Below are 16,778 nucleotides of genomic sequence, written 5' to 3'. Positions count from 1 at the left end.
ACCTCGTAATTCACGCCTTCTGTCTCTGATTGGTTGTTTTTCTTCAGGCACTGTGGTTTGTTGTATAACAAAGTCGAGGCACAAGACGAGGCCAGATGGCTTTTTTCACACATCATATTTATTAAGTGCTACTCTCAAGTCATAATGACTTTCTAATGAATATGACAAAAAGCTTTTTTTCTTGCAAAAAAAAAGAATAACAAAATAAATAAATAATACTAAAATCCAATGTTCATGCACCATTTAATGCAGAATGCATCCATTTTCAAGACAGCTAAAGTGAATGATTGCAGAACTCTCAGTGAGGAAAAAGAAACCTCACAGCAAACAGAACTCAAACACACACACAGAGGGTTGTCAAAATGTACAACCAAGGGTTGCATGCATGAATGTAAATAGAGTGTTTACAACAAGGCGCAAAGCATTAACTATGTAAACATTCGAGAACAGGAAAGGGAAATTACATTGACAAAAAAGATTCTACCATTCACATTCTTCTGATAGAAAAAACATGTCGTGTATTAGAAAAAGGGGAAGACAAGGAAGAAGATGTGGACCATGATCCAAAGCATACAGTATCATATGTCAAGCACGGTGAAGGCAGTGTTATGACATTAGAAGCCTTATGTGCCCACTAATGGAGCATCTTGACTGTTGTTTATTGATGATGTAACAAGATGAATTGTAATCTGTATAGGACTACAGTTTACTCCCTTGCTCACATTCAGTCTAATGCTGCTAACTGATAGGACAGATGGATAATATCTGTGAACACACCACAAAAGCAACTCATTACTTTTTGAACGCAAAGAAATGTAAGTCTTCTAAGTCAATCACTTGATCTGAACCCAACAGAGCACGCTTTGAACTTACTGAAGACAAAAAGTGAAGGCCCAGAAATGCATCTCCACAGAGTCTGTTGTTCCAGACTGGTAAATTACATAATGTTTTAAATTTAAGCAGAAATGGTAGACTTCAATCACATTGTATTTCAAATCCATTCCGGTGGTGTATAGAAGCAAAACTGTAATAACTCCAAATACTGTCCAAATACTGCTGAACCTAATTGTGCATACAGTGAAACTTTGGAAATAGCTCCCCCTCAAAAAGCTTCACTTTTTTTGGGACATTGATATAGACAAAGGCTTTTGTATGATTGATTCCATGTGCTGCTGCTGATGAATATGAATGTGTGTACGTGCGATTGCACCGCGATGAGTTAGCCTTGAGGCTATCTTTCTGTCAAATTGCCGCTTTCTTGCAATCGGTCTCCAGGGAAACAGGCGGGAGGCAGAGAGGCCATTGTCAGTTTAGCCGGATGTAATCTCAAACACACACACAGTGCCGCCCACAATTAACTTGATAAACAAAACAAAGATGCCGGCACAGCGGACGATTGGTTAGCACATCCACCTCACAGTTCTGAGGAGCTGGGTTCAAATCCGGCCTCACCTGTGTGGAGTTTGCATGTTCTCCCCGTGCCTGCGTGGGTTTTCTCCGGGTACGCCGGTTTCCTTCCACATCCAAAAAACATGCATGGTATCTTGATTGAAAACTGCCCGTAGGTGTGAATGTGAGTGCAATTGGTTGTTTTTTTATATCTGCCCTGTAATTGGCTGGGGACCAGTTCAGGGTGTACTCTGCCTCTCGCCCGGAGACAGCTGGGATAGGCTCCAGCACGCCCCCAACCCTAGTGAGGATAAGCGGTACGGAAAATGGATGGATGGATGGAAGAAAACAAAGACTACATGTTTGTGCGCATACACAGTGCAGGTGCATTCATGGGAGCTAACATGACAGAGCTGAACACATAAACACATAAAATCCACCAGCTTACACGTCAATATTTACATTACAGGCGGGTGATGTGAGGTCAAACACCCCTGTGACCGACACACTGGTGAGCCGTCAGGGCCAGTAAGTCCTACTTTACACTAACAGAAGCACTGAGCTACATTTAAAACCTTAATTCTAATATTATTCCATGAACAGTCTATTCTCTTTATTTCATCGTGTTTTTCTTGGCTACACTCCTTTCAGTAGAGTCTATCATCTTCTTCATCTTCTTTATCACTTTGAAATTTCCTTGGCCCCATGGTGGTTTACTGGACAGTCACAATATAAAAGCACTTTTTTTTTTTTTTTAATGCTTCTAATGAAGATAATGCCTCATTATGTTATTGCAATACACCTGAGGGATCTGTGATCCGAAGTGCCAGGATGCGGTAGCTATTTTGCATTCACACGAGACAGCAGACAGCTAAATAGATGGTGTTATTTCTGAGATATGTTTGAATTTGCGAAAATGTCAGGAAAATAATGTGTATTTACCATTATTATGAATAAATAAAGACAAGAGTATAATGGGTTTAATGAGTAGTTAAGATCATTGATGCGCGCGTATCTGCAGAGTTTGAAGGGCAACGTCATTTGTGCAACGCACATTATTACTATGAAGCTATTTATGTATTTACCGTTATGCACTTTTGTCTTTACCATATAAAACCGAAGCAGCATAAAAAAAATGCTAAATTAGAATAAAAAGCTACATATGTCTTTACCATTAGTCATAGAATTATATGAAAATGACCCATATACAGGTGACAAGAGAGAGCGAGAGAGAGAAAAGCAGTTAGCGAGGGGACCTGAGGGATGCGGTGGCCCTCAGAAGCCTGATGGCGGCTTAGTGGAGGGGAGGAGGACGGCGACGACGACGAGAGGTGGCACACGAGTACAGAGGCGATTGATGACTCCCCCAGAGAATATAAACGTCAACGGCCAGCTAGTATAATTCTCTGGCGGTTTTTGGGTGGAGCACCTGGCCAGCTGCTGGAAGAAAGAGTTGAAAAAGGTCGCCTTGGAAATGTCTGCCAGAAATGTCATGGATTCAGGGGCGTGGCTAAGGGAGGTAATGAAGGGAACCTGTTGTGTTAAAAATGCCCCCCCCAAAAAAAACAAAAAAAAACACACGCACACACACAGACCTCACCCCCTCGGGGAGTTGGAGACATTTTTAGGATCACTTAGGGGAGGAGCATCAGGACCCTCTTTAAGAATCGCAGTGAACCGCCATTTCCACACAATGAAAGATCACCTTTAATACTGTGCAGGGAACTGATAGGTCATGCAGCTCCCCAGAACACAAGCATGGACGCACATAACATTTTGGAGCGATCACGTCAGAGTCTAATAGGGCACGAAGAGCCAATAAAGATCATCTTCACATAATGTAAGATAATCTTTATTACTGCACAGGGAACTAAGAAGTCACATGAGATCCTAAACATCAACCTAAACATGGACGGACACAACATTGTACCGTAGCTCCTCGGAGCACATGAACACACAACATTGTGAAGCGACAACATGTTAGTCTACTCGATATGATCAATATGCCCTCTCCACATAAAAGAAGATCATCTTTAATAATGATTTGGGAACTCATAAGTAGCGTAGCTCCTCCAGATAATAAACATGGATGCACACACCATTCTGGAGCAATCACTTATCAGACGCCACTTACAGTATGTTGGTGGGGGGGGGGAACCTTGTGGCGCTTACAGTCTGTATTGGTTGGCGACAAATAGTAAGGTAAGTTACTGTTTGCTAGCATTAGAGCGTTTTCCTTTTAGATTTCGCTGGGGAGGATTGAAAATCAATGTTCGCCATTGAAATACCAAACTTTATTGTATAAAAAATATAACAAAAGAGAAAGTAGATAAATAAATGGGTTTTGTAATGTATAATTACTGTATTACTGTAGTATTCGTGTGTTGGATGTGTCCTTTAAAGGGGCATGGCCTAGTGAGTGACGTCAGGAGCGGGAGTCGGCATCGCCCCTTGGGAAGGTTTTCATTTTGTATCTGTGTGTTTGACAGTTTTCCTTCAATAAACGGCTGGAAGTGCATTGCGACAGTGGTATAGCTGCCACCCAAACACTCACACAAATGTGCGCACACACACAGCAGCAGCCAGCTGTACAGTATGTGTGTAATGACAGGTGATGTTGACAACAGCTGTGCATTCCCACAGAATAGCTGGTAGTTTTCCCATCAGCGGGCCTGAGACACATCGCGGTGGGTCCGGGGGCCACCGAGGACCCACGCGGGGCTTCTCCGAATGATGTATTGATCTGACAGGCGTCACGACTGTGCAAGCAGGCTCACTCATTCTCACATAGAGGCGTATGCCCTCGCTTTAAGCCGTCGCTGGAAATTCTCATACTAGAATCTCTCATTGGTGTTTGGCTACATTTGAAGGTGTCAGGGTCGGTGACAGTGAAAAGTGAGCCCGGGACATTTACAGTTACAGACAGCTCTATAGGGTGGAACTTAATAGAGTTTACACATCTGCCAAGGCTGAACAATACTAATTTGGACCAACACCAAATTGTATTTTGACATCAGAATTGGACCTAAATTTCAGGGGGGAACATGCCTCCTAAGCGCTTAGTTCACCGATAAATGCTGTATGTTCTGCTTTTTCTCTCTTTTGTTTTTTGCGAGAGAAGAAGAAATGCAAGCAGTAAAGCACTAAAGTATCAGTCACTGAATACTTTCGTCACATGTTTTATGAAGTTAATGTTTTATAGTACTTAACTTCTTTCAGTTATGAATTTTAAAATATGTTATTATTTGTATAATTTTAGGACAGTAAGTATGCTAATATGTTACTGAAAATATTGACAGTATAAAACTGTTTACCAAGTCAATCATAATTAACTAATCAATGATCTAATTAAAAATGTTTTACATTAGAATGCAGTGGTGCCTTGAATTGTGTTTAATTTGTTGCATGACCATGCTCATAATGCAAAACACTCTTTTCTCAAGAAATATTTCCCCATTGAAATTAATAGAAATGCCATCAGGTTAAGCCTCTCCCAAACAAAATCCAACAAAAAAATAATAATTGTAATGTGTTTTTTTAATAAATAAAATAGCACTCTAAAATATTGTACTTCATAAAGACATATTGGACTATTATCGTTATTAAATAGAACTTAAAGAATTAAACAGTTTGTGCATCATGATTACTAATTAATTGTGGCTTTTTCTGGTGTGCATGACTTTACCAACGGGGGGCAGTATAATACTAATAATCATGCAGACACAAAATAAGAAAAGTTTCACACCTACTGTAAGTAACTCAGTAAGCCGTAATATGATTAGTCATGTTTCGCAGAGGATGAATATATGCCTGTGAGTATTTTTATATTGTCTGTCTACATGTGTTGATGCATTGTTTGTCATCAAATATCCGTGACTTACAATGTTATAACACCATCACATACAGTCGGGCGGAAAAGTATTTTGTCAGCCACCAATTGTGCAAGTTCTCCCACTTAAAAAGATGAGAGGCCTGTGATTTATAGGTATTCTTCACCTATAAGAGACAAAATGAGAAAAAAAAAGCGCTGTCAAAGGACACCAGAAACAAAATTGTAGACCTCCACCAGGCTGGGAAGACTGAATCTGCAATAGGTAAGCAGCTCGGTGTGAAGAAATCAACTGTGGGAGCAATTATTAGAAAATGGAAGACATACAACTGCGATTGGCTGGCAACCAGTTCAGGGTGTACCCCGCCTCCTGTCCGAAGTGAGTTGGGATAGGCTCCAGCACACCTGCGACCCTAGTAAGGATAAGCGGTACAGAAAATGGATGGATGGCAGGAAGACATACAAGACCACTGATAATCTCCCTTGATCTGGGGCTTCACACAAGATCTCAACCCGTGGGGTCAAAATGATCACAAGAACGGTGAGCAAAAATCCCAGAACCACATGGGGGGGGATCTAGTGAATGACCTGCAGAGAGCTGGGACAAAAGTAACAAAGGCTACAATCAGTAACACACTACGCCGCCAGGGACTCAAATCCTGCGCTGCCAGACGTGTCCCCCTGCTTAAGCCACGACAAGTCCAGGCCCGTCTGAAGTTTGCTAGAGAGCATTTGGATATCCAGAAGAAGATTGGGAGAATGTCATATGGTCAGATGAAACCAAAATGGAAATTTTGGGGAAAAACTCAACTTTGTCGTGTTTGGAAGAGAAAGAATGCTGAGTTGCATCCAGAGAACGCCATACCTACTGTGAAGCATGGGAGTGGAAACATCATGCTTTGGGGCTGTTTTTCTGCAAAGGGACCAGGACGACTGATCCGTGTAAAGGAAAGAATGAATGGGGACATGTATCGTGAGATTTGGAGTGAAAACCTCCTTCCATCAGGAAGGGCATTGAAGATGAAACGTGGCTGGGTCTTTCAGCATGACAATGATCCCAAACACGCCACCCGGGCAACGAAGGAGCGGCTTCGTAAGAAGCATTTCAAGGTCCTGGAGTGGCCTAGCCAGTCTCCAGATCTCAACCCCAAATCTTTGGAGGGAGTTAAAAGTCTGTGTTGCCCAGCGACAGCCCCAAAACATCAGTGCTCTCAAGGAGATCTGCATGGAGCAATGGGCCAAAATACTAGCAACAGTGTGTGAAAACCTTGGGAAGACTTACAGAAAACGTTTGACCTCTGTCATTGCCAACAAAGGGTATATAACAAAGTATTGATTCTATGGCTTTTTTTCTCATTTTGTCTCTGATAGGTGAGGTATAACCTATGATGAAAATTACAGGCCTCATTTTTTTAAGTGGGACAACTTGCACAATTGGTGGCTGACTAAATACTTTCTTGCCCCACTGTAGCTGCTATTTTTTAGTCCTTCTATGGCGTTTCCCATTATGTGTTAGCAATAAGCTTGCAGACGTTAGGCAAAACTACAGTATGTGGCAGTTTCAAACAGACAACTCATAATTCTCTTTGTTTTATGTTTAAATTGACATCAAACTTCAACTGGGAGAGGCAAAAAACAGCTTGAAGCCTCTTTTTCGAAGAATTGTTCACTGTCTGCCAAACTGTTGCTTGTTTGCGAACTGAGTTAGGTTGAGCTCACTGCCACCATACTGTACTGGTATCTAAAATTTTTGCTTGCAAGTCAAATCATTTTTTTTTTTTTTTTAAATCAATAATTCAAAATCAGCCGAATGACAGCTCATTTCGAAAAACAATGTATGTATGTATGTATGTAATTTAAGCTAAAAAAGACATCCATTATCTATGGAAACTGAACGGCAATGACAAAAATAAATGACAGATTGTGCAATAATAAACAAAGCAAATCTCTGGAACTTCATAAAAATAAAATGGGCTCTTCCTTGGCATATGCCCTCCACAAACGATGAATGGAAATTAGTTGTGCAGTTTTGGTGAGCGGTAATAAAGCGAGCTGCAAAGACTGCAGGCGTACACCGTACGGACAAATCAAGTTTGAGTATTCAAAGGCTCCTTTTGTCTGAAAAGCCACAATTCTGCCAGAGGGCTCACTTTTTCCCTACTCGTGAATTATTTCATGATTCAATACTGTGTGAAGGCTCAACAAATGATTGGATAATTAGAACACAATCTAATCTGTATCTGCAATCCAAACTTTCTAATGAGCATCAACTTTTTCAGCTGAAGAAGTGATACGAGATGGAAAAAAATTGGAAAAAATATTACAAACAGCTCCAGTATGACAGAATTAGATACCACTGCAAACTACCTCTCTGACAGTGTTTGTATTGGATTAGGTTATGTGCTTGGTTTTTGTTTGTGTACAGTATTTTTAACTCTTCCAGGCACATGCACGGGTACACAAGCAACACACCCTCTTGAGTTCCATTCTTATTCTTAATTTCTATTTTTGGACGCTACACGGAGCAACTGGACCTGCTCAACCACAACAACAAAATAAGACTTAAATTAAAAAAAATTAAAAAAACAACACACAGTTGTGAAATAAAAACATTGTGATCAAATACATTGTGCTCATAATGGCCTTGACAGTAAACACGGATGAATCCATTCATTCCAATCCAAGGTTGTCAAGAAACAACATAAAATATAGCACCTCAGAATGGCAGCATCCATTTGTAGTGTGCCATCTTAGGTAGTGTACAGGGACGGGTGGCGCATATGGTTGTGTGATTATCAACAATCAATAGTTAAATCATCACTGAAGACCATCATCGCCTCAAAGAAAAGGCTGCTTGAAGCTGTTCACGACCCATCCAGTTTCCGCATTTACAAGTCATCTGTCACAACAACCTCCAGGCTTGTTTCCTCTCATTTATCCAGGTGAGCACATGCACAAGTCAAATGAGATTAGGGTTGGGCAAACGACAGCCTGTGGGCTGTATAGGAGTCACCAGAGTGAAAAACAAAGGAATTGCGCCAGAAAAAAAACATAATTTAACCCAAAAATGCTCATAATATGAAACTGTAAATAGGGATGTCCCAATCAAGTCACTCGATTTTAAGTATCTGCCGATACCGAGTCCCGATCCGATACCTTTCCACATGCATTACAAAGAAAAAAATATCAAAATATTCAATTGTCTATTTATTTATTTTTTATTTGAATAAAAGTATCCCAACACGATACCTTTTTATATGGCTATGAGTCTAGTGCAGCCAAGGGTGTCCAACTGGAAGGAAAAAGGGGAGAACCGTCCCAGGGCCCTGAGCATTTGGGGGGCCCCTGGCCAAACTCGTCAAATAATTTTGGGACGAATCCTCCATGAATGTGTTCTATGGGAGCCCAGAATCAGGATCTACGCTCTACGCTCCTCAGTGCAGCAGTGGCTCAAAACCACTAAACCAGGGGTGTCAACCTTATTTTAGTTCAAGAGCCACATTCAGCCCAGCCGGACCAGTATACCTGTAATAAACTATAAATAATGACAATTTTTCCCCAGAGTAAAAAAAGAAATCTGATTGTTTTGGTGCAAATAATTGCAGGTACATTTGGAATATATTCACATTTATTGATTATTATCTTGCAAATCTTGTTGAAAATCATGTGAGCAATCTGAACTTTCTAAACAAAAATGAGTACAATTTCAAAAGAAAATCTCAATCAGTGTTTTCATTTACACATTTGCAACTTACAGATCACAATTGATCTATATCCTGGAAGTATCCTACCTTTTATAAAACAATATGTTAAGATCTAGAACTTCTTTTAAATTGACACAAATTTCCAAATCCTTGTGGAAATCTTGACAAGCTCAACTGACTCATCACACCTCGCACATTCTGAACATTTCAGAAAGAGGGCGCAGTTGTCCCTCTGCCTTGTAAACGTATACATAAAAATACAAACAAGTTATGGAACTGCATGAGAAAAATAAAACGGTTTCAACCAAACCAATCTCTTTTGAACTGAACCTGTTGACTGATATTTTTGCAATTTTTCTACAGTATTCATTTTCACAGAACTGTAGTGCAAAGGTGGCACAGCATTTCTTTTAGCCTTCACAAGTGCATAAAAATCAGGCATAAAATCCTGAGTAACAGCCAATTTCAGAATGTCATTTAAGTGGTAAGTGGTCATTTTAAGTGGTCGTCAGTGTGACCTCCAGTGGACAAAATTAGCAACAAAAAATTGAAAAACTGTAAATCATGTTTTCTCTATCACCACAGGCTGCTCGGACCCATTTAACATCCCTCAGCTAAACAAATACAATCTTTTAATAAACATTTGTTAGCCATTTGTATTGCATTGTTAAATGTAGTTCTTGAGGACTTTATAAAGACAGAAATGGCCCCCGATTGGAAAACTGAACTTCCCAACATGCATTGGGGTATCATGGGTCAGGTGGATGGTTGCCCTGGGTGCAACAATTTGTTTGTGAGGGGTTCAACATTTCAAGAGAGTGAAACATATAGTAATAGGACTACTAGTGGTAAGGTTGTAGTTGTCTTTATTTGGAAAAAAAAATAAAAATCATCAATCCAGAGTCACAGTGAAAGACTAAAAAAACATCACCTTTCCCTATCAGTCGGAAGACGAGTTGGAAGACGGTAATTTGTATATATTGTGTGCACAATCAGATAATTAGATGACTCTAGAAGACTCTCTGGAACGTCCAACCCAGACTAAACTTTGCTCCGACCCTACATAGCTTTTCTTTCAGTCGAGAAGTATCATTTTGACATACTTCCTTGACATCAATTCCTATTTAAACAGGGCTTTCGCAGCATCTTAGGACATTTCAGAAAAAGTACAAAAAACCTAAATAAGTCAATTTGTGAATGGAGAACCGCAAATATGCGAGGATTACCTCAATACCCAATGACTGTATACACCATGTGCATGGTTGGGTTGGAGATACAAATCATTTAGCTCATATTTTACATAGTCTCATTAAAGTTGGTGTCAGGGCCTTGCTGCATGGATATCTAATTAAGAATAGATTTATCAATGGGAAGATAACGCCAGCAAACATGGCACGCTCCACGCTCAAATTCAAAGCTGTCGACCAATTTTAATTGATTGGCCCGAGCTTCCCTGTCCCGATGTGCGCAGCGGCATTGCTCATAGCTTCAGAGCCTAAATCAGGCCTTTTTCATTATTGCCTGCGAACCTCTACACACACATACATGCACACGCGCACACACACACACGCACACACACAGCCTTTCAATTCTCTTCTCCGATCACACTCCCCCACTTTGACAGCCACTGGATGAGCAGAAAGAAAAAGTGAGCTCAGAAGAAAGAAAGCCAAATGAAGAGATGGTCAACATAGAAAAGAGACAGAACGATCAAGCAGAGGCCGACGGGGAGAAAGAAAAGAGACAATGATGTATTGAGAGAAACAATTCAGACTGTGAATTTCCCTTAAGGAAAAAGAGTCTAGGACGGTCATAATGTAATGAATGTGGGTAAAAGCTCAAATGTGGTGTGGTTGGGGGAACAAAGGCAGATATTCCTTTCACTAATCATAATAGTCTTTTTTACCGCCAGATTGAAGATGACAGACACACCCGCTGGACAAATTCTCAATCGGCTACCTGCCCACATCCTCCGCCGTGTGATCGCTGATCCATACGTGATGCGCCGTGCCGCTGGAAATAATAGTTCCCCTTTACTCGCTGAGTCCCGGCTGACCTTTTGTGCTATGTCATGCTAAAACAAAGGCCGCGACAAGGACGCGGGGACGAGCCAAGATAAACAGACAATAGCTGCTGGGGGCCGTTTCATCTTATTACACTCACCATTACGAAGACAAATGAGATGCTGGCCTCCTACTGATAATCTACATCACCGTGTGCACACCCCAAGCATCTGACCCCTAGAACTTCATCATAATTCACTCCATCTTCTTGTCATACCCAAAGAATTGCAGGAGCTCGGGTAAGTCTCGATTAAACGTAAATCACTTAAATAAGAGATTCAAATGGATAATTCATTTAAGGTATAAACATCCGCTCCTGTAATTTCAAGTTGATCACACGTTGGAGCCTGCATTTGCATGATGCAACTCTACAATATTTCATTGGATCTGTCCGGAGCAAACATTTTTCATTAGACCATAGCATCAGTTTGTAGTTTCCAAGGTGGGTAAAGCTAGTTGAGAGTCAAAACTCATTGTTTATAGTCTTTACGGCCTGCTAACACTAACTAGGAAGACTAGGGACGACACTTCCTAGTATGCAACACCAAAGTATTTTATTGGTTCTTTGCTATTACTGTATGGCAAAATGCCAGACCCACTGTTTGTCGTCTTTAAACCAAGTAAGCCCTGCTTACATCAACTCGCCCGTACACCAGAAAATACACGTCTCATGATGAAACGCGACAGTATTTAACCGGTTCCTTGCTGTTATTTCAAAATGCCAAACCCCCAGTTTGTAGTTTTTAAGCCAAGGAGCCCCTGTTCACATCAACCAGCCAGTACACTACAGACTACACTTCATACAATGCAACACTATAGTATTTAATTGGATCGGTGCTATGATTTCAAAATGCCAAATCAGCAGTTTGTATTCTTTAAGCCAAGTCAGCAGGGTTTATGACATCACCTAGACAGCCATGAAAAGAGACTCTGCCTTCCATAATGAAACTCTACACTATTTACTTGGTTCTTTGCAGTGGCGTGCACTGTGGCCTTCACAACCTTCTCTGATGGCCTAACCCTTATCCAAAGCACTTGACCTGCATTTACAACTAACATAAAATTGTATTCATTTATTTTCAACAGTCTCTTGTATTCATTTCATTTTGTGTGTCTTGGCTGAGCAGCCTCCAGTCGTTTAAGGTTTTTTAATTATTTTTTTTTTTTCGGTCCAATCAGATTTCAGCTTCTATGTGTGTTGCCATATGAACGTAAGCCTCTCAGGCCCTTCAGACTCAAGATTGCTGGCCGATACCAAATACACAAATGAAATGTCTGGTTCTTTTATTTTTAACTCAAAACCACTCAACTTTCGGATTCAAAAAAGATAGCGGGCCCCCGGTGACATGAGAATTTTTCCATCCTCTGATTGGTTTAGAGTTATTCCAGCGTAATATCTCTGCATTACGTGAAGCTGATGGCTGAGCAAGGTGACAAGCATGAAGGAAATGATGGTTACAAATCCATTTTCAAGCCGGGTGTGTGTCAGGGTGGTGTTCTGATGGAACTTTTTCCCCATTGAAGAACATCCGTATTGCCTGCTGAGTGAAGGCCCACGTCCGAAATGTACCGCTTGCCATTGGTTCTTTGCCATTATTCCAAAATACCACACGCAATTTGTAGTCTTTAAGCCATGGAACCCCTGCTGACATCAATTGCCCAGAATAGTCATCCCATAATGCAACTCCACAGTATTTCAGTTGACTGCGGCTAGATACAGTAAAGAGCAACCTAACACGCATTTTGTAGGGTCTAGCCAAAGTAAATCCCTCAAACTTTGTCAGAGCAGCATGGAGTACACATACCATAATACAATTAACTCTACAGTCGTTTGCTGGACATGAACATCAAAATCAACATCCTTCAAAATGCCATTGTGACAATGCTGTTGTCTCCAAGCTGGGTAAACCCTGCTTGTCTTATTCAGACAGCCTAGACTTGAGCCTACATTTCCCATGATGCAACTCTACAGTATTTTGAGCCATTGCTAAATAGACAGAACCTTACATTTAGCAAGCAGTTTTTGTAGGCTTCAAGCCGAGTAAAGTTTGCTGATATCATCACGACATATAGTTCCCATTTTATTTTTCAAAATACCCTTGAAACATAAACAGCAACCCAAAATGACACCCAGCTGTGCGTGGTCTCAAAGTCAGGTAAACACCACTGACATCAGCTAGACAACCATTACACAAGAGCCGACACATAATGCAACACTACGGTATTTCATCCTGACAGCGAGGAACAGAGCCTACACTTCCCCCAATAGAACAGCACAGTATTTCATTGATTCTTTGCTAAAGAAAGATCTAAAATGCCAAACCCTCAGATTTTAGCTTCCAAGACACACTGACAATATTAATGACAGCCACAGCTACAACCTATCAACCGCAATGCAACGCATTAGTATTCTTTTAAACCCTTGGACACCAGTTTGCAATTTCCAAGCCAGAAAAAACCATGACTGACATTGTTTTATTTGGTATGACACTGAAACCGATAATTCCCATAATTCTCCGGTTGTTATCCGATCACTTCTGGAGAAAAGGCCCCAAATTAAGGTTTTCAGAGAGGTCAAAGACTAAATCGACCTGTGAGGCAGTAGTGCTAATCCTTCTTTCATTATACTGTAAAAAAGGCTAAATCAACAGGTTGTAGTCTCCAAAGCAAGCAAAAACTACTGTTTTCATGACAGACAAGCCTATCCATCCATTTCCTATAGTGCTTGTCCTCATTGGGATGGCGATTGAGATGAAGCCTATCCCAGGTGACTTTGCGCGAGAGGTGCGATACACACTGGACTGGTCGCCGGCCAATGGACTCTATGCAGGCAGCACTTCCGCATTCATTTAAAGGTGGCATGTTAACTTCCTGCCGTGACATGGGAAACGTGTCAAAACTCAAAACCCAGTTGACGCCGAACACAGCGGCACACCGTAGTGTTAAAAACCTTTCATGCCATTTCAAGCTCGAAAAGTAGTGGCATCGAGCTATTGAATATACCTGTCTGATGGCATCCCAGAAGCTTGTAACATATTGACAGCGGAAATTGTTACGCCATATGACCTTTCCACCGGAAATACTTAATGCGTTGTTATGCGTAAAGGCCATTTCAGGGAACTGGGCACAGATAGAAAAAGAACTATTCACACTCATATTCACATCTTTTCTCAAATTTAGAGTCTTCAATGAACCAAACATGTATGGCCTTTTTAATGTGGGAGGAAGCTGGCGTGCCCTATGAAAAACCCACGCGAGCACCAGGAGAACGTGCAAAGTCAGCCAAGACTAGAGCTTGCAATTCCTATAATACAACGGCACGGTCTTTTGTTTCACTTGTGCCTAATAAACTTGTTTCAAAATGTCAATTCCGCAGGTTTTAGTTGTCAAGCGAATTCATCTTTGCTGACATCATCGTGATAGAAACAAGAGGCTACAATTTCCCTAATGCAAGCTTATCGGACCCTTGAAAAATAAAGCAAGAAGCTTGCGATCTCCAAGCTGGGTAAACCCTGCTGAGCTCGTACTCTACTGGATCTCATTTTACAATGGTCATTTTTCAACATGCAGTCATCATGATCATCCTTAGTTTTTAGTGAATATAAGGTGCTCCGAAAAGCACTTTGAACGTGCATGCTTAGTTAACCTTTTCAAATATGACATGCATATGTTTTCAAAGGCTATTTTTAGCATTCAAATGTCTTTATTGTTCTTAACGAAAATAAAAGTGGGTCACGACAATAGGAAAGTCAGTTGACAAATGTTGGATACAATATTTCGTCGGACCCATTAGACTTCAAATTGTTCAACGCACGTGTTCTGGACATCATCAGGACATCATGAGTTTAATGAGAAACACACGGTCTCACCTTGGTATAGACGCCCCAGGACAGCTCTGTCTCAATCACCATGACGACAATTCCGAACATCCCGAAGATGAGGGCGTAGTCGCTCAATCTCTTCCTCTTTTCGAAGAGCGCCCTGCGATGGCCCAGTTTGTAGCCAATGTTTTGGTTCTTTCGTTTGGTGGCCTTGGCGGTGCCAGCCCTGGCCCCGGGTCCCACTGCCCCGGAGCCACCCTGACTGCCGCCCCTCCCTGGTTGCGCCCGCCGACTCTCCACCAGCGAGTGGTTTTGGTGGTAGATGGACATCTGGTTGGAGGTGGTGTCGCCGATGTCATATCCTGCCCTGGGGTACGGACAGTCTTCTTTGGATGAAATGACAATCTCAGGGGGGATCTGGAGGGGCGGTTGGCTCGTGGAGGAGTGGGTGACCAAGGAGGTCGGTGGCGTTTCTCGTTGCCGGTCGTGACCCCCGGCCGCCGTACCCCCGGCAACAGCGGAAACGCCACCCTCTTTGGTTTCGCTGCTGCTGTCCGATTCGATGAGGTTCCGTCGGGAGGCGCTGAGACGGCTCAGGGGCTTCATGACGCCGCCCGTGTACTTGCAGGAGCTCATGGCGATCTCGGTGAATGGGTTGCTGTCCCTGCGGTGGACCAGGGGGCTGGCCTGTCTGTGCTTGCACCCGCGCTCCCGGTCCCTCTCGCGATCCATGGAGGGCGAGTGGGTGGAGTAAAAGAGGGCGTTGTAGATGGGAGAGTTGTCCCCGCTCAGGCTGTGCTGCGATCCCAAGCAGGAGGAGAGCGGGGTGGTGGTGGGGTGAAGGGCGTTGGGGATGGGCGGCTGGCCCGCCGACGACAACTTAGGCAGGGACGAGGGCGTAGCGGCGGGGGACGGCGACGGGTTGCTGCCGTTGAGGCGGCCGAGGCTGGACGCCGCCATGTGGTTGGAGTGCTTGGACCCCGGACCTTGGCCGCCGGGGGGCCCCGGGTGGGAGATGCCCGCCAGGGGGAGGAGAAAACGCTGGTCTTCGTCCTCGCCGCCTCCGAGGAGAGCCAGGCTCAGAGCGGGGGGAGGCTCCATGGTCACAGCTGTGACCGTGTACTTCTCGTCTGGTGAAGACAAACAAAAACCATCACGGTAAGACTCGAGGAGCATCAGGTGGAACCGAGTTGAGGAGACTGGATGAAGGAAATTGGCCACAATTAGGGGAGAAGCGTATTAGTCGTGCACTACCAATATTTACCATTACACGTTATGTGCCTTAGATTGTTTTGGTAGCTGGGAGCTCGATGACTGCTGCTGAAGCTTGCATGATATCCAAAAGCATAACCTACTTTTTTAGTGTGCCACATCTATATTCTCTACCTACCTCTTTTCTTCCACTCCCCCAGAGCAGATGTGTTGGATCACTTGGCTGGATGAAGACACACCACCCCACTTTTTTTTTTTTTCATGTTGTCACAGCCATGCCATCGTCGCTCTTTCTCTCTCGCTGTCTGTGTCTCTCTCCTCCCCTCTCGCCTCCGTTCATGAGGCTTCCTCCACAGGTCCGCCAACCCGCTTCTCGAGCTTTGAGCCCGGCGTCCCGACGCTCCGACGCCCCCCTCTCCTCCCCTCCTCCCCTCCTCGTTCGGCGCGCTTCACTCGGCGCGCTCCCCCATCCCGGGCGAGCCGTCCGCGGGGCCCACGTCGACGTCGCCGCCGGGCACGGTGGTCGCTAGCAGACGAGGAGCCATGGCGAGACGGGGCAACCTGTGGCTTGCACGTCTCCCTCCGCGCTCGCCTTCACGGCCGAATTAACGACGACGAAAAAACACCCAAAATGTATGCGCGCAATTCAGCGTGAGCAAAGTGACTGAATACGTGAGCCTCCACTCAATTACGGCTCTGCGTGGACGCGGATGAGCGTCTCTCACGCTCTCCTCCAACTTCTCTCCCCACCCTCCAAGTC

General features: G+C 43.1%; 1 protein-coding gene across 1 annotated transcript in view; it reads right to left on the bottom strand.

Annotated features, from left to right (window-relative positions):
- Window positions 1-16,760, bottom strand: part of kcnn3 (potassium intermediate/small conductance calcium-activated channel, subfamily N, member 3) — a 97,865-nt gene extending 81,105 nt beyond the window's left edge. The window contains exons 1-2 of the mRNA XM_061777246.1: window positions 16,197-16,760; window positions 14,855-15,936 (exon numbers count right to left, since the gene is read on the bottom strand). Coding sequence (XP_061633230.1) covers window positions 14,855-15,907 — 1,053 coding nt within the window. The 5' untranslated portion in view covers window positions 15,908-15,936; window positions 16,197-16,760. The remainder of the gene's footprint in view (window positions 1-14,854; window positions 15,937-16,196) is intronic.
- Between the last annotated feature and the right edge of the window lie 18 nt (window positions 16,761-16,778).

The sequence above is a fragment of the Phyllopteryx taeniolatus genome, chromosome 6, assembly GCF_024500385.1.
Source record: "Phyllopteryx taeniolatus isolate TA_2022b chromosome 6, UOR_Ptae_1.2, whole genome shotgun sequence".
Classification (NCBI taxonomy): domain Eukaryota; kingdom Metazoa; phylum Chordata; class Actinopteri; order Syngnathiformes; family Syngnathidae; genus Phyllopteryx; species Phyllopteryx taeniolatus.
Note: the sequence above shows the minus strand (reverse complement) of the source record. Positions and strands in the feature narration are given on the sequence as shown.